The sequence below is a fragment of the Manis pentadactyla genome, chromosome 1, assembly GCF_030020395.1.
Source record: "Manis pentadactyla isolate mManPen7 chromosome 1, mManPen7.hap1, whole genome shotgun sequence".
Taxonomy (NCBI): Eukaryota; Metazoa; Chordata; class Mammalia; order Pholidota; family Manidae; genus Manis; species Manis pentadactyla.
The window spans coordinates 76,211,531-76,230,529 of record NC_080019.1 but is presented as its reverse complement, the minus strand read 5'-3'; the positions used below and the strand labels follow the sequence as shown (position 1 = coordinate 76,230,529).

The following is an 18,999-nucleotide window of genomic DNA, read 5'->3' as shown; positions in this document are numbered from 1 at the left end:
GAATGAAGTCATTTGGTACTTGTCTTTCTCTGCCTGATATATTTCACTGAGCATAATGCCCTCTAGCTCCATTCATGTTGTGCAAATGGTAGGATTTGTTTTCTTCTTATGGCTGAATAATATTCCATTCTGTATATGTACCACCTCTTCTTTATCCATTCATCTGCTGATGGACACTGAGGTTGCTTCCATGTTTGGCTACTGTAAATAGTGCTGCAATAAACATAGGGGTGTATTATGTCTTTCTGAATCAGTGATCTTTTCTTTGGGTAAATTTCTAGGAGTGGAATTCCTGGGTCAAATAGAAATCAGAAACTCAGATGCTGATTATAACCTTCATATTGTTTCCAGAGCCTGTTGGTGCTGGGTTTTCACACTGTGGAGTTTGCTCCATGTAGTGGCCTGTTTCACATGCTTTCACAGGCAGTGATGTGGCTCTTCTGACAGTTAATGGGACTGGTCCACAGAGCTGTGTCTCCAAACTGATAACAACTCTTGTTGCTTATTCCTAGCAGTCCAAAAGCCTGCTTTTTCCAGTAGATCTATTCATAGCTTGATCAAGACTGTTTTTTAAAAAGAAATATTCTTTATAAAAATTACTGAGAGAGATTAAGATGGCATACTTAAAAATAGTCCAAGCATTTGTGCCTTCTAGAACTTTTTGTTTTGAAACATTTTCACGACATGCCTTGAGGTGTGGAGTTTTAATGTGTAAAGCAAGTTCATGAAATTTAAAATCAGTACCTGTATCGTAAACACTCAATAAAGTGAGTGTGTGGGCCATTGTGTTGGGCACGTCCCCAAATTCTCTTACCCAGTGCCAGATATTAACAAAGTAACATGACTGCCATCCTGTGATACTGTACTTTTTGAGGGCAGATTGTGGATTTCCACCTTTGTATCCTCCATAGTGCAAGCACTCTGCTCTTCAAAGAGTAGCACAAGTGGATATTTGTTGAAATCAGGGTTATCAGCAGTTTTGCTTTTTATGAGGCAGTTCTGTTTTTGCCTATTCCAGTAACCCAGGCTGTCACAAGCCGCAGACTGACCCTGTAGGACATCTCACTCAAGTCTGCCATCTTCACTGCATTTCATGCACTGGACTTCACCAGATTCCCTGTCCCCATCAAACCACATCTTTCCTGTATCCTGAGCCATCTGAAATACTTCTTGTGAAGTGCGGATAGAATTCTCATTCTGTGCAAATATGGTGGTTGCTGATGGGCTCATTTTTTAGCCTCCCAGTTATTACTTTAACTAATAAGTTATTAACTATTATTATTGATAATAATGTAGCAACCACTTATAAAAGAATACCTGGCACATAGCCTATGCACACTAATTATTAGCTTGTAATTGCCAGTGATAATGACCAGTGTTATTAGTTATAATAATAATGACTATAAGCACTTGTGCTGAACTGTGATTTTTTTCCTTTTTTTGTTATTATCTCAAAGAAACTATTGGAATTATAATTATTTTATGTCGAGGAGTTGATCTGGAGTAAATGAGTCATTTACTTTCCTTTTTAAAAACAATGTGTGTGTGGGTGTGTGGGTGTGTGCACATGCACATGTGTTTCTCCTAATTTCAAAGCAATTCAAAGCTTTATAGAGTTGGTGGTTAAGTGTGTAGGCTTTGGCATCCAACTGCCTGGGTTCAGATCCAGCTTTGTCACAAGCTAACTGATGTGACCTTAGGAAAATTAATTAACTTCTCTGAGTCCTAATTTTCTCATTTGTAAAAAGGAATAATTATGGTACCTAATTCATAGAATTGTGAGAATTAAATGACACAGTGAATGTCTATTGTGTCACATAATAGCACTGACTAATGTACTATTGTTACTTGTTTTTATTTTGACTGTTATTTTAAAAGAACTGGAAGAATACCAAAAAGCAAAATGGAAAACAGTCACATTTAATTTCATTATGTAACTACTATTAATATTCTAGACTATATGCTTTTTTTGCTTATATGTATACCTAAGTATGTTCAGTTATTATAAAAACAGAAATTTTTATTTATTGCCACTTAATAATTTGCTTTATCCACATACTTTTCTGTGCCTAGTATTCAATCTTGCATATAGTACTAATAGTTATATATTAGTCTGTCATGTATGTTTTCTGTAATTTATTCACTGGACATTATATTGCTTTGAATTTTTTATTCATAAATAATAGTAATCTGAAAATATACCTTTTGGTGCATATTTAATTAATTTATTGGTATAATTCATTACAAACCACTTAACTAAGCTAGAATATATGACCCTTAACTACTTTTAAAATAGTCAGATTGATTCCATAATGACTTTAATTTCATTTCCACCAATAGTATATAAAGCTTCTAGTTTCCATGTAACCTTGCCAAGCCTGGGTACTATATATGCATTTTTTTTATCTTACCTTGTCTAATGGTTTCTATACAGTATGGGGCAAGTCATTTTAATTCTGAGCTTCAGATTCCTAATCTGTAAAATTAATGGGCATAGAATTAAAAAATATAGTCACAAGTCATAAAAGTTATATTATTCCAGAGCCTATTAATGCTCAATATTTGAAGTGTAGTTCAAATGAGAAAGGATTATGGTGAAGTTGGGCTAGCACACTGAGAGGCTGAAGGGATGACTACTGGGGAGCATTTCCATGGTGATGTCATTACTGTCTAGAATGTTCACTGCTGTATCTGAAGCACCTTGCCCAGAAGATTGTAGAGGTTCAATAATAAATGTCTATTGAGTGAACAAATACACTGAATGAAGCTACCCTGTATTGTCAGTGTTCTGCACACCCTTGAAACTGGCACAATGCTGTCCCCAGAATAAGTGTGGGTGAGCTGCCATGATTGAGGCCTCTTGGACTTACTTGCCTCTTCCCAGCAGCCATTGCTGTGTCCCATGACAGGGCTATATTAATACCTATAGCCTGGTTAAGATTCAGTCTCCTCTACTAGAATCCACATTCTTCACAGCAGTAGTAGGTCTCTCTGCTCAAACTCACTGTGGGTTGTCTTAGTAGTTCAGCTGAGAGGGTAGTGTCATTTCCATGTTCTTAGGGATACTCCATTGCTGCCCTTTCATTCTACCCAGAACAACCACGTTATGAGGTTGCTGTATGTTTTCTGAGGTAACATATAATGTAATATATAGAACTGTCCATGATATAGGCAATGATGTGGTGGCTAAAATCCCAGGCTCTGGAGCCAAATTCCCACAGTTCAAATATGGGTTTTGCAACTTAATAGCTGTATCAACCTTGAGCAAGTTACTGGATCACACTGTGTTCAATTTTCTCATCTGTAAAATGCAAATGGTACCTACCTTACAGGATTGATGTGTGGATTAAATTAGTTAAAGCAAGTGAAGAAGTAGAAATAGTAAATAAATATCACCTATTTTGATTATTACTGTCAGTAATAATAGCCACATTGAGAATTTTTTATGTGCCAGAAACCAAATATGTATCTCAGGGAATCCTTAAAAAAATTATATGGGCTAATTATTATTGTTATCCCTATCTCATAAATAAGGACATTGAGGCTCAGAAAGTTTTGGTAAAGTCCTAAAATGATAATAGCTACTGAGTGGTAGAACCTGGGTTTAAATGCAGATGTGTTGGAAATAGCCTCTCATGGAGAAATTTTTTTTGACCAAATTTGGAACATCTGCATTCTCATTCACATCATAATTTCTAATTGTTGATTTCTAATCTTTTTAGCCATACTCACAACCATTGAACATTTTTCAAGAAATGACTTTAAATGCATGTGAATGTTTAAACATCATCTATTGGTATGAGGGTCTATAGCATCTAAGGTCTCTTACAGTCACTTGTAGTGATTTTACTGTGGTTGAGTTCACCAGTTTCTGCATTTCCTCTCTTAAGATTTTAGCAAAATCAATCAACTAAATAATTAAATACAATTTAAAAGCTATAGTGTGGCATATGATGACTAAGAGAAAATTTGCATTCCATGCTGTAGGTCTGGTAAGCTTATAAACCTTTTATAATCTTTGTAAGAGCAAAACATAACCATTTTAGGATGCATTTTCAACAGTGTATTGAAATTACAGGCACGCTAACCTAATAGTGATTCTCTATCCTGTACGGCGTGTCTGTCAGCAGCAGTAGTAGAGACTCAGCTGTTGTCAAGTAACTAGTTGACAGAGTGCCCTGTGAATAGCCAATACACTTCTCATTGCAGCGACAGACTTGAAATTTAAACCCTTTTCAGACACCCCTATTAGACCAAACAATGAAAACCAGAAGTGATCCATTTGCAGATGTCAACCCATTTGCTGTGTTTGTGGGCATGATTTGCTATGCCATATTTGACAGATTATTTTTACATCTTTGAGACTTACTCTGTTTTCATTGAAATATACTATAACACATTCTATTACTTTTTGCCAGGTGAATGAGTTGTGATCTTTAGTTAATGTATTTTTCATAGTCAAGCGATTTAGACAGTGTACTGAGAGCTAGCATGGCCATGAATGGGCAGAATGATGGTAATTTGTGCATGATGCTTATTCAGGAAGCACATTAGAATGTTAGCTCTGATAGCGTGGGTTTACACAGGATTCAATTTGATGTTTGAAGGTTTTATTTTTCTCTTCAACAGGTTAATCATGTATGCCTTTGTGAAGGCTATGGTATATGCTGGCCAGTTGAAAAATGGAGACTTTCATTTCACTGACTGTTTGTTTTTTGGTTCACTGATGTCTGCTACAGATCCAGGTAATTACTCAAATGTTTTCTTCTTTTTAAGAATCAAACACTTAAATTCAATGTTTCTCTGAAGATCGTCACCCGGGTCTACATAATAATAATTCCTTATTCTTCTTCACTTACAGTTAACACATCTGTTAGTGATTACAAAAAAAAAAGGAAAGAAAGAAAGAAAGAAACAGGGGAATATCTAAAAGCTCTTGAAAAGTGGATCTGGTAACATTTTCAGTAGTGGGAAAGACTTTAAAATTCATTATAGCTTATTTCTCTGGAATATATAGCCATCTTGAGCTATATAGTCCTTAATTTTTCTGCACTCAAATTGTCTTCTTTCAAAAATGACCTATCAAACTAAATGGTAAAAAATATTTTAAAATAATTATTTACTATAGAATTTTTCAAATATATTAAGAGTAAGGAGAATAGTAAATCAGAGCATCATATACCCTTCAGCAATTATTAAATATGGCCAATATTTTTATCCCCCTACACTCTCACCATAACCTGATTATGTTAAAGCAAATCCCCAGACATCATATTTTATTTGTAAATATTTTGAAAAATGACATAGCCATTATTAAACCTAAAAATATTAATAACCATTCTTTAATATTATAAAAAAAAGCCTGTCCAAATATCCTCAATTATATATATATATATTTTAAATGAACATTATTGTACACATATTATTACTAAAAATATGATTATTGAAAAATTCTTAGGATTCCATTGTGGTTGCTTTTTAACCTTTGACTATATCCCATTAGGGATAAACAGTTAAAAATTACTCTGCTTTAAGGGCTTTTGAAATAACTCCTCTGTGTGGTTAAGCCACAAGTCAATATACAATAATGTTCATTTATTTTATTCTACTTTTAATTTTGTTTTAAAATTAGATTAAATATCTACAGACTTTCAACTGGAAATCATAGAAAAAGAACAATAGAAATCTAGCTTCTATTCCTGTGCCCTCTGCCCTAGTTTTCCAACTATTCTGGCTGGGTTTTAGTTTACCCTTCTATTTTTTTCATTTTTTACAATTTTTTAAATTTCAAAAATATTATATAAATAGAATCATACAGTATGTGACTTCTTGGTATTGGCTTTTTTCACTCAGTATACTTCCTTTGAATATATTGACCTTCTATTTTTAAGTCTGAGCAAATGCACACTCTACTGTATGCTACTATACACAGGGTTTCTCACCTTGTCCTTAATAATTGTATTTGGAGAGTACTCCAAAGCAACACATAAAGATCTTTCTCATCCTCTTTTATAGAGAATACCGTAGATTACTCCTTGGTTTATTCAACCTGTTGTCTGTTGGTGGGTGTTTAGGTTCTTCCTGGTCTTTTCCAATTATGATTGGTGTTGCAATTAATAACCTTGAAGTTAATAACTTTTCACCTTTTGCCAGTGTTTCTTTGGGATAAATGTCTAGAAACAAGTTAAAAGGTAAATGCATTTGCAATTTCTTTCCATAAACTTTGTACCATTTTAAATTCACACCAGCAACATATGACAGTACCTATTCTTCACAGCCTTGAAAATGCAGAATTCTGTCACAATTTTGGATTTTTACCCATATGATAGATGAGGATTTATTTGTATCTTCCTGTGGTTTGATTTAGTAGTTCTCTTATTTTGAATAAGACATTTATTTATATGTTTATGAGATACAGGCTTTTTTTTCCCTGAAAATCAACTGTGTAGAAGATGTCTCTTTTCCAATAGGGTTGTTAGTCTTTTCCTTTTCAAGTTTTAGAAGCTCTTAATACATCAGGGCTATTAACCCTTAGTCTATAATATGTTACAATATTTTTCCCAGTTTTTAAAATCTATTTGATTTGGATTATGGTATGGGGGAGGGAAAAAAAATTTTAATGTATGATGTTGACATGTTCCCTGGAAGATGATGAAATTAAAATAGATCTCAGATTTAGAACCTGTAGTGTAGATTAGAGGCCCAGAGCCCCAGAGTGAGATGCAGGGTGAGACCCTTCCATCTCCAGGGTTGGACATGACCTGCCCCCTCAGTCATTGCTGGAAGACTTAGCACTGAACTCTCACAGCCCCAGAGAAGTGCAGTAATCTTGGCAGCCACTGGAAGCCTGAACTCAAGATAAAATATTTTTCAACCCATCAGTTGTTTCTGGTTAATTAGGACTGTTCTCTTCTGTCATATATGGGCATATTGCTTTTCCTGATCAGGTCCCATTTCAAGTCACCTTTGCACAAATCTGCACATTGAAAGCATTTTGCCCTGGTCCCTAACAGCTGAGTTTGTTGTGTTCTATTGAGTGACTCAGCCAGCTCCACACACAATTAGGTTGTGTTCAAGCTTTGTTCTTTCTGTGGCTTGTGATATCCCCGAGGCTATGTTTACTAGACACAGGAAAACTGAAATAGAAAAAACATCCAACTTGCTAAGATGGTATTTATTTGCATTGTGTCAAACAACTGAGCTGACTGAATTTTTAAAATACGGAATTGACTCATGGCCATAAAGAGAATCCTGGGAACCAAGTCCGTTTTCCAAGTCCAGGAGGGACCAACTGTGCATCTTTGAGTCCCATTTAGCCTCTCCGGATTTTATGGGTTCTTGGAAGTGGAAGATATTCGATCTCATCTCTTCCAACCCCTTCATTTTACAGATGAAGAAACTGACTTTTCATCTGTAAAATGAAAAGTTTCTACTGGAGCCCTTTCCACCTCTAAATTCTGTGATTCTTATTTCTGTGAGATTGGTTTTTATTTTAAAACAAGCTTTTGTTTTAAAGAAAGTTAAAAGTCAATCCAAAGCCATCCACCAGACATCTGGGGTTCTAACCCCCAACTCAGCAAATGTTAGAGAAGATTGCACATAGCAGAGACCCATACATGAATGAGAATACTTAAGCAAACTCCTTTTACTGGGAGCTAATTGTTATATTAAAATATGCTGAACCTACTCTCTGCTGAATTGGTGCAATTTAAGATGTTCAACAACCTTGAAACACCTGGTTAATCTTACCCCACAATTATTCACTTATTGCCTAAATTATTGTGACTAATTTATGAAAGAGAACATGTCTCTGCAGGTCTGATTTTTCTTGGCCTTCTTTAAATTAATTCTTTCCCATTTAACCTTAGCTAAATCTTAGCTAGGTGTTATTAACTATTCACATTTTTTTTTATAGATACATGTTTAGACTTAAATCTAATTCTTCCTGTGTCATTCAGACTCTCCTCAGCTAATTTTAGTTTACCTCCAGTTAGTATGATTTGACTATTACTTGATTGGTTTAATTTCCTCCTTTCCTCACTGATGATCTTGCTGATGATGTAAAGGTCACCAACAGCACTTAACAGAGAATGGATAACTAAAGGCAGAGCCCCCAAAGAGACTGTGCATAGTAAACGGGAGGGAAGGGGAAACTAGAGTATTTAGAGGGCTTGATCAATGAGCCAGCTCATCTCTAGGTGTGTTTAGACAAGGGAAGGTGGGAGGATGAAAGTAGGGGAGAGAAAAGATCAACAAAATGGCAATAGAGTAAAAGCCCCAGCAACTGGAAACAGATGCATTAGCTAATATCCCTCATTTTACATATGACCAAAGCCCATTAGGGAGCCCTCCGACCTCATACTGTCCTGTCTCTTTTATCATTGACTTGGGTGCCAGTTTGGTAAATTTTGACTATCCAAGATAATGATTTTTATTAGTGAGTCTGAAATGCCCCTTTATGTGGGGTGGTGAGATGAAAAGAGAGGTTTGTGAAGTGTATAAATACAGACACTGGGGAATCCCAGTGTGCCCACGTGCTATTTGTGAACAAGCCAGTCTTTTTGCTGCCTCGAGGCATTTGCATTTGTTTTTTTCTCCCTCCTTGACTTCTTCAGGTCTTTGCCCAAATGTCACCTCAATGAGACCTTAGCTAGCCACCCTATCAAAAATTGCACCCTACCATAGTCCCCCAAATCACAGTGCTTTCCATCCTCTTTCCTTGCCTTACATTCCTATACAGCACTAATCACTATTGATCTACTATTTATTTCCTTAGTTCTTTGTCCTATATAAGGGAGGTCATTTTATTCTATTTTCTCAATATTTCCCCTACCATTTCACTCTTATGTTTCTAGTATCTAGATAGCAGGTTTTCAATAAATGCTTGTTAAATTGATGAATTAATAAAGTGGGAGAGACTGCTAAAGCAAAGTGGAGCTTGAAAGGAAGTCTTTCTGCAATACCAACTGTGAAGCAGTTGAGTGTCCCAGATCACCCTTGGAGATAAGTAGTCTCATGGCCCAAGACAAAGGTGGAACTCCCAGCACAGAGCCGAGTGGCGATACTTGTTTCTGTCCTCCAAAAGAAAAGTAATATATTCAACTGGAACAAAAATACATGCCTTTCTTCTTGTCCTACCATGCAGCCAATCGTTCTTTTTGGAGTGCCAAGTCATAGATTGTAGACTTGCAGAAGCAGTTATAATAGTGTGGGGTTTATTTTAGGTTGAAAGATGTCAAAATTGGAGCTTCCTTTAGGAAAAGGAAGAGCTCAGTAATTACATTAAGTATAATCACCTAGAAGATGCCAGAAACTCATCCTGGTATTTATAGGACTGACATTTACTCCAAGGTCTCCAGGAAGCTACTCACTGAAGTACATGTGAGCTGTGCGTTTTGTCACTTCATCAATATCCCTATTTCCTATTGGGATTAAAATGTCTTCATTTTATATGATGCAGCTGCATGGAGACTCAAATACAGCTTCACTATTTTGAACTCCAACTGTATCCCCTCACATAATTACCATTTTTTTGTATGTGGTGATGACAACATTCAAGATCTACTCTCTTAACAACTTCCAAGTATATAATGCAGTATTGCTAACTGTATTCACCATGCTGTATAGATTCTCAGAATTTATTCCTCTCATAGCTAGAAGTTTGTACCCTTTGACTAATATCTCCCCATTTTCCCCATCCCCCAGCCCCTAGCAACCATCACTCCACTCCCTGTTTCTGTGAGTTTACTTCTCGAGATTCCATACAAAAATATGATCCTTAGTACAAATATCACAAGAATTTTAAATTGAGCGGATGAATTTAACAGAGATACAACACACTGCACAGATTATAGCATTTGGTGAAATACAAGTGTTTTTATTTTTACGAGATTTGAACTAATGTCTGAAATTTTATTCTAACATCTTTTTTCCTGGTCTTATTTTTCTGCTCTAACACATAATAACTCATAAACTACTTTACACCCATGGTTCAGAAGCAAAACAAAGAAAAATGGGAGTAAATACCTGTGTGATTTAAATACCAGGTATGTGGCATTCAAAATTATATAAATTGCAGCCTCTGACTAGAGAGAAGCAGATTAAATAAGTTCCTGTCCAAATGTCTCAATTGTATTCTTTTCTTTAGTGGAAACATAAATCACAAGTTCTTAAAGGCTGACAATCTCAAAGAGTTATTTTTCTTAATGCCCATTACTGTTTTGTTTTATATAGCTTGTCAGAAATCCAAGAAACTGACATTTATATGATGTTAGCCATGTTTGAGATTATGTTGATTCATTTAATGTCTCTAAATTGGGTAGTCTCATTAGTATCAGAAATAAGTATTTATCTAAAAGGAGTGAATAGAGACTACCTGTGTACCAGTTGGGAAAATACAGCTCATAATTCTTTTCATTAAATTCAGAGTTTAAAAATCTAGTTGATGTAAATTACTAGTTCAATTCATTTATTTAGAAAGTCAAAATATATGTAGTGTTTAATAGGATCTATTTATCTTTATCATCATCAATGTTAAATGATAATGATGATCTAAGAAAGCATCTACAGATACCTCAAAATACAAAATGCCTGTTGAGTTTTGCACAGTGCATAGCAAACATTTATTAAATAAATAGAACAGTCACTAAATACTTCTTAGGGACATTGTCTATGGTATGGGTTTAATTGACCTGTGTTTAATGCCCTCTGACCCATGGTCTTTATAAGGATTAAATGAGATAATATATCACTTATTTTATTGTTATACTGTTACTGTTATGCTATGCTAAGATGAGGCTGCTATTTTACTATCAGCAAGTGAGACATGCATCTTTTTGCTTGTTTTCCTGGTAATAGTAATGGGGTCCATGAATCTACATACTTGGTAGTGGAATGCTTCATTTGTGAATTCTTTGTTAGAATTGTGAGTGTAATATAAGTAATGTGGTAATTTTGCTTTGGATAAAACACAAATATGCTTTTATATTTATTGTCATAGGGGGAAGATAACAAAATATGTGACCGTAAATCTCTGACATTGCCATTTTATTCCCGTGTATTTGGTATACAATTCTATGATTATGGACTTGTATTTACATAACCATGAAGCCATTATCAAACCTGCAGATTTTTCCATAATCCACCTAATACCCAGTATACATTCAAATTTCTGATTTTTGCCTTTTTAAAATCGGAACCCAAACAAGGCTCACATGTGACATTTAGTTGCTACTTCTCTGCAATCACTTAGTCCAGAACAGTGTTCTCTCCTTTTCTTTTTATGCTATTGACTTAAAGAGAAAATTGAGTCAGCTTTACAGAATGTCTCACTTTCTAGGTCTGTCTGTTTGCTCACTTGCGGTACCATTTAACTGCTCCTGTATCCTTATACTTCTGTAAGTAAAAGCTAGCTCAAAAAAACCTTGATAGATTCAGGTTCACCTGTTTTTGCAAAAATACTGCATAAGGGATGCTGTTTAGGTCATGCTGAATTGTATCAGAAGTTGCACATTCTCTGGGAGTTGACTTTTAGTGATGCTAAATGTGATCAAGTGGGTTTAGGTGGTGACAGCCTGATCACTCCTTATAAATTTCCACATGAAACTTTCATGTAATGATTTCATCCATTGATGCTTATTGTCTGACCCTATTAGTTTCATTAAGATAGACAAAAGAGTGATTCTTTTCTAATGCTGTAATTTATTTCAAATTATTAGCTAGAATTATTCTTGCAGCAAAAATATATTATTAATTTAAACCACTCCTTATATTATCTTAATGTGAAGATCTTATCTGGATACTTGGTCAAATGAAGCATCTGTACACAAATTTCCATTTTAAGCATACAGTTTTAAACATAACCCCAATGCCATCATTCGCACCTAGAATATTAATAATAATTTTTGTAGTAGGCAAAATAATGGTCCTCCAAAGATATCCATGTCTCGACCTCCAAAACCTGTGTGAATATGTCACCCTAAATTCCAGAAAAGACCTTTACTGATGTGATTAAAGGCCTTGTGATATAGATATTACCACAAGGTAATATCTGGTTGGGCCTCGTCTTCTTACATAGGCCCCGGGAAGCTAAAGAATGTTTTCTAGCTGTGATCAGAGGAAAATATGATTATGGAAGGCAGGCACTGAAACACGTAATTTTGCTGGCTTTCAGAAGATGTTTTTTCCATCTTAGTCAAAGGGGTATGACTAAGGAACATTGGTGGCCTTGAGAAACTGGAAAATGAAAGGAAACTGATTCTCTCCTAGAGCTTCCAGAAAGGAATGCAGCCCTGCCAACATCTTGATTTTATCTCAGTGAGACTCATGTCAGACTTCTGACCTACAGAATTTTAAGATAATACATTCATGTTCTTTTAAGCCACTAAGTTTGTGGTATTTTGTTACAACAACAATAGAAAACTAATATAATTTGAAATATCAAATATATACCTAGATTTAAATTTCCCAAATTGGCTCATAAAATTTTTTATAGCTGCTCTATTTGACCAAGGATCCAGACAACGTCTGCATGTTGCTTTTAGATGACATAAGGAATGACTTAAAATACTAAAATTGTAGAATATTTTTGCAGAAAGAGACTTTAGGAATCATTTAATCTAATACCCTTAGTTTATGAAAGTGCAAACTAAGGTTTAGAGATGAATGGCCCTAAGACAGTCATGTTAAAACAATATTATAATCACTCTAAAAAATTCATGAAGGTCAACAGTGGGTTCAGGGAAAGTGATGACCTTAACTTGACTTCCTTGCTCTTTATTACCCACTCCTGTCTACTTATATTTTGCTAAAAGTAGATCAATGTCTATGAACTGAGTGCCAGTGAAGACTTGAGCTCTGTGCAGTCCTCACAGAAATAACAGGTACTGAGTTTTCTTCACTATGAGTAGCATAAGCAGCTGGAAACAAGCCTCAGAAATATTTTTAGATGGAGACTGGAAAGCTGTGAATCTAAACAAAGGTTTAGATTGTAGAATTCTGTGGATCTTGGTGATAGGAAGAGGGTAGTTGATTGACCTCGATGCTGCCTGAGTAAACCCAGTCTCATATCTTAATAGACAAGGGGGTGGCCTCCTCCAGGTGCCTGAAAGATAGTCCGCTGCTTTTACATCACTGGCCTACCGTCTGCCACTTACAGGACTGCTTTCCTGGAGAGCAGTCAACAGTCTTACGCCCAATAAACCAACAAAGAAAAAACACAAGGGTTTTGAGCAGCCTTAGATGAAAATCAGTCAGAGCAAACAGAACTCACATACAGACACACACATATACAGAATACATTCCTGAAGTAGTCAGAAGACAATTTGAACAAAAACCTTATCAGAAATCGTAGGAGAATCAAGAGTAGATAAAATGTATGATTTTCTGAGTAAACAATTTAGTAGATGAATTAAGGAAGATGGAGCAGTCCAGACCTGCCCTCCTTATCAATAATCATCTGGCCCCAAATGTCAGTAGTGCCAATATTGAGAAACTTGTGTTAGCCAGTTGCTCAGGTCAGGGTTTATACCCCTAGAGAGAAACAACATTGCTAATCCACCAACCCCAGGACTTGCAGGGAAAGAGAACACCTGAGATTCTCATTAACTCCTTGTACTAGGAGTTCTCTTGCACGTCCCTGATATGACCACCGTAAACCCTTGTCCTAGTGTGTAGCCAGTGTGTTTTGTGTGGCCAGGAGCTGAGCAATAATTACTCCGTGAAAGTGGAAGTGAGCCAAAAGGGTGGAGCTTAACCAGCATGTTTTCTAATTTGTCTTTTCACTGCTGTGTGTGGCTGCCCTTTGCTGGAGGTTGCTGTATCCTTCCCACCTCCTGGCAGCAATTCAAAGCAGCCCTCCTCCTCTCTGGGGATTGCTCATGGCTTTTGTTGGTATTATTCTTATTGTTTGTTCCGGTTCCATTTTTATCTGTATACTTTTTCTATCATTGATTTTTGGGAAGACCCAGTAGCCTATGCTAGCTCATCATCTTGGTGATGGGAAGAATGCTATGATAAAACTGTCACTTTTCCCAAAACTAATATAAAAATGTAATGCAAGTCTTAGGAAAATCTAACACTTTAATAATTGGAACTGGATAAAATTATCTTAGAGTTTAGAAAATAGAATAAAAGCATGAGGGGAAATGCCTAACCACACATCAGAGTATACTACAAAGCTATTATAATCAAACCAATATAGTATCAACCTCAGAATAGACAGAATAGTGGGAAAAAAAATAGGGTTCAGAAGCAGGTCCCAGTATAAATGAGAGTTTTTCAGAAGTGGTATTTCAACTCAGTGCGAAAAGGATAGTTTATTTAACAAAATGGTACTTGCACAATTTGCTAACTATCCATTTAGAAGATGGTAAAACTAGACACTTATCTAACCATTTATAAAAAATATATTTAGGAGAATTAACATGTAAATAAAGAAAAATAAAAGAACCCCAACAAAATCTTTATATCTTTCTTTACAAAGAACAAAAGAACAGACATGTTTAACTGTGTAAACATTTTTAAATAGGAAAAGATACCATAGACAAAGCCAATAAACTGACAGCACATTGGCAAAAAAACATTTAAATGTAGAGGACAGAGTATGACTATCTCTAATAAACAAAGAACATTTTGAAATGACAATCTGGCAATAAATAACAGAAAAAATGGACAGACTCTAAAGAGGCAGTTCACAGAAAAGCAAATCCACTTGGGCCACAAGTGTAAAAACTTGTCCAAACTCACCCTAGAAAGGTAAAACAAAGTAACAGCATATCATTTTACCCCTAGCGGTTTGGCAACAAAATACAATGCCAGGTAACAGTCATTGCTCATATGGAGGCAAAAAAAAGTGGACTCTTACATGCTTCTAGTAGAAATTTAAATCATTAGCAGACTTTTGGAAAGCACTTTGACACCAGCTATTAAATTTAAAATACATCACCCCTCTGACCCAGTGATTTGACTACTGGGAGGCTCTCATACAAATAAAAATACTGGTTCTTAAGAATATATGGACAAGAATGTTTTTACAACATTTTTTAAGTGGAGAAAAGAAGTAAAGTGAATCCTATCAGTAAGGGATTATTGGATAGACTGTGGGACACGTAAACAATATCATGTGGCCGTAACAAAGGATATCAGTGCTCTTCCAGCTGAACTGAGAGTTTTCCAGGAGGCAATGTTCACTATGTAAAGTGAGATGCAGAAATGTATAAAATATCATTCCGATTTTTAAGTGTTCACTCTCATGTATTTATGTATAGATAACTAAGCCCATGCTTGTGTTTGTGCATATATATGTATATAGCAGGACTCATGGGGTTTAACCATAGAAACTGCTTTTTTTCTCCTATTGCTCCTTTTAAAGTGTTCAGTAGGGCTATTCCTTTCCTACCGTAAGATTAAAACCCCTGGTCTTTAAGTTGCTATTGGAGTCCCAATTCAGCAGTGACCATGTCCAGTCCCATGTAATACTGCAAGTTCAATTTAAGACTCTGCCCCACCACCCCTAACCCTTTGAAAGCAGACTGCCTGCTTTTGGGAGAACAGATGTGGGTGGGGTCTAATCTCTCCTACATGCCTCATCTACCCCTTGCTAGATGCAGTTTCTAATTCCTACAAGGTGGGGGGCAGAGATAAAGTAAGGAAATTTTTAGTTGATTGATAATAACCACCATCTGAGGAGCTGGACAGCCACGCAGCCCATTAGATTTCTCAGGTGAGAGTCAAATGGTATTTTACTGTGTCCCCAAAGTCTAGTAGCATCTGTGAAGTCCCTTACCATAGGATTGAGACAAAGGTCAAAACCCCCAGGCCTCTCCATGAGGGAGTGTGAGATTTCAGAGCTCACAAGTAGCAAAAGAATTCCCTTCACAGGTCTTAGCCTCTAGGCTAGAGCCCAGAGACACTTTCTCATTGCTAATGTAGGTGAGAGAAGCTTAAGGGTTTCCTAGTTAACTGGTTTTTGGGGTAACTACTTTAAAATTGTACATCTCACTGTGCACAATGTTATTTTTCCTTTGTTCCTCAGTTTAAACTTCTGATTTAACATGTTACAAGTGTGTTTGTGTATAAGTATTACAAAGAGAATTTTAGTATAAAGAGATTTCGATGGGACATATGCTAGATTATAAAGTTAGCTTACTTGGGAGGAGAGAAGATAGGAATTTAGGAAAGGAAGAGATTGGGAAAAGGGAGACATGCCAAAAAGTAAAAGCAAAAAAAAGACAGAACAAAGCAAACAAACAAACACGGAATGTATATAATATGATCACATTTATGCAGGTAACTGGAAGCACATCTATGTACATAAAAAAGAAAACTTCAAAAGTTCATTCATTGTTTATATCATCTTAGTAAATCACTATGAAGTATAATGAGATCTTAAAGGAAAATCTCCAAACTCAATATGATATAGAACATGCCATGAAGTAACAAGAAAAAAAATGCAATGACTTTGCCTATTACATGTAAGTCACACATTTTGACTTACTCGGGCAGCTAAAATGTGCTAAGAATCCCCAGTGCTTGATGAAGCCCTGAGCATGGGATGTTGGCTTTCATAAGGAGACTACTGGCTCATGTTAATTGAATTTAGAAAATTCACTCTGGCGTTATCCTGTCTGGAGCCTAAATTAAATGCATGGTTGATAATTCATTTATTGAAATTAGAAGCCAAGAGGAATATAGATACAAAGTCGGAGTCTCTGCTTTGCTAATGCTGAGCCCTACCATCCTCTACTTGACAAGCGTCATAGCACCGTGCTGTTTTTATTATTGGGAGTTGTGAGAGCTGTCGTCTAGTTCAGTTCCTGCTACTAACTCTCAGGGCAAATCGGGTGGCTCTTTAACAATTCTAGGCTTAGTTTCTTCATATATTCCTAGAGGAATTAGATTGCTGAGGTCACTTCCTGCTCTACTTCAGTGGTTTTCTAACTTAAGTGTAATAAAACTCACCTGGAAAGTTTTTTTAAATGCAGACTACTGGGCTTTGCCCTCAGAGATTCTGATTCAATAGGTCGGGATGGGGTCCCAAATGCAGTTCTAACAAGTGTGCACTTGTTAATTACGCTAGTCCAGAGACCTAAAAATATGAATATTGATGAGTGAAATATTTGCATTTCTGAGTAAATGTGGTCAATGATATAGAGTGAAGTAGAACTCAGTACTGATGTTTTTAGGCTGCGGTAAATATCAGTTCATGCCACTTGTATTTTATGTGTGTAATTTCAAGGATGGTACAGCTTTGTGGCGTAATTGTCATAAAGACCATATGTTCTCTCTCCTCAGAGAATGGGAACTGCTAAAGTCCTACTTCTCAGGAGACTACAGAATGTAGGAGGTGCTGCTAGAAAGTCTCTGAGATTTCCACTTGTGGGAATAGTGACCTCCTTACTGAAATGCCCCCAGCTCGGCTGTCTCCTGGCAGTCTCCGTTACCCAGCCTTCCCAGCATGCGCTACCTAAAATCACTGCTAGGTGTCACTCTAACTCTGAGGTGAATTGGTCTCAAGGGAATTGTGAACTAGAATACTGGGGAATATGTCACCAGCTCCCATGTTTGTGGGTTAAAGCATCTAAGAGAGCTCCTAGGAAATTCCCTGTGTGAACAGATCACAGTTAGGGATGAGTAATAAACTTTCAATCCCAAGAGGAACTGCCACACTACAAATAAAATAGGCATGTGATGGGTAGGAGAGTTATCTGAAAATGAGGTACGGACAGGGTCTTGCAGTGGCCCCGATCCTCCTGGATATTGAAAGTGTCTGTTCATTAAGGCAAGATTAATGTCATGGGTAAATGAAGCAACCACATTTTAGTGTTTTAACTTCCCTGAGCCTCACTTTCCATGTTCTTAAAACAGATACTCTAAAACACAAAACAGCAAGTACTTTTAATTTCTTCATAGAATTGCTGTAAGAGCAAACAAAATGCTGTATAGAAAATTAGTTATAAATTGCTAAATGTTATTAAATAAATTTTTTACTAACAATGGTTAGTCAATAATTAGCACTTTACTTTTTAGAGAACACTATCATAACATTCTTGTTTATAATTAAACATAAAATTGCCAGATATCCATTCTTTTCTTAAGTAGCTATGATGAAAGAATTGTTTCCTCATGATATTTCATTATTTGCCCACCCCCTCCCATGGTAAATCCCAAATGTAAAGAGATGAAAAATTAAAAAGAATCAAATTATATTTATCATAATGCAGACTCTCTACTTTTTATATATCCACTATAAACATAAATTTTAAAATTCAGCAGAATAGTAGTTTCCCTATTCTTCCAGATGCTGCTCTTATAATCACATAAGGCATTAGAAAAATGTAGTATAAAGGCTTGTATACTAGCCTCTGTTTTAGATTATATAAATCATCATTCTTCTGATAGAATAAGTGAACATGAGTGGTCTAGGCTTTTATTCCCTGCTCACGCATCCCTCCTCACCTCATCTGCCCAAACTCAAATTATAAAGCCAAATTCAGATCTGTGTTTGGGGTGGTATTTCACTGCTTTTTCAAGCCAGTGCCACTGTTTCTCTAATTTAAGTTTCCTTTTCCTTGTTAATTTGACTCCAATCCACACCCTCAGTCACTAACTATAGCTTATCCCATGTGATGTGTGTCTGTAATCACCACTGAACACAGCCATACTCTGAGGGCATGGATATAATATGGCTTCTCATCCTGCAGGGCTCCTGAGGTGGGGTTTTCCCTGTAAAAAAATGCTTCAACTTGGCAAAATGATTATTATTGTCTCCTTGGCATAATCAGACAAAAGTGCCAGACTAATGTATAGCATTGAGTTTTCATCTTTTCTATTAACACTTTGAGGAAATAAGGGTCTTCCAAAATGAAAGCTATTTTTATACACCATACTTGCAGGTCACTATTTTCATTCAACATTAAGTTGTGGGGAGCGAGGGAGAACCACCTTTATCCTTTAAAGTTTGCTGCAGTATAGCTATTCCAGAGGCACATGAGCTATCTT

At 36.1% G+C, this 18,999-nt stretch overlaps 1 protein-coding gene across 3 annotated transcripts in view; it reads left to right on the top strand.

The window, feature by feature from the left end:
• SLC9A9 (solute carrier family 9 member A9) overlaps positions 1 to 18,999 on the top strand; it is a 527,348-nt gene that overhangs the window by 140,219 nt on the left and 368,130 nt on the right. For all 3 annotated transcript variants that reach the window (XM_036904299.2, XM_057498899.1, XM_057498900.1), the window contains exon 5: positions 4,630 to 4,745. In XM_036904299.2, coding sequence (XP_036760194.2) covers positions 4,630 to 4,745 — 116 coding nt within the window. The remainder of the gene's footprint in view (positions 1 to 4,629; positions 4,746 to 18,999) is intronic.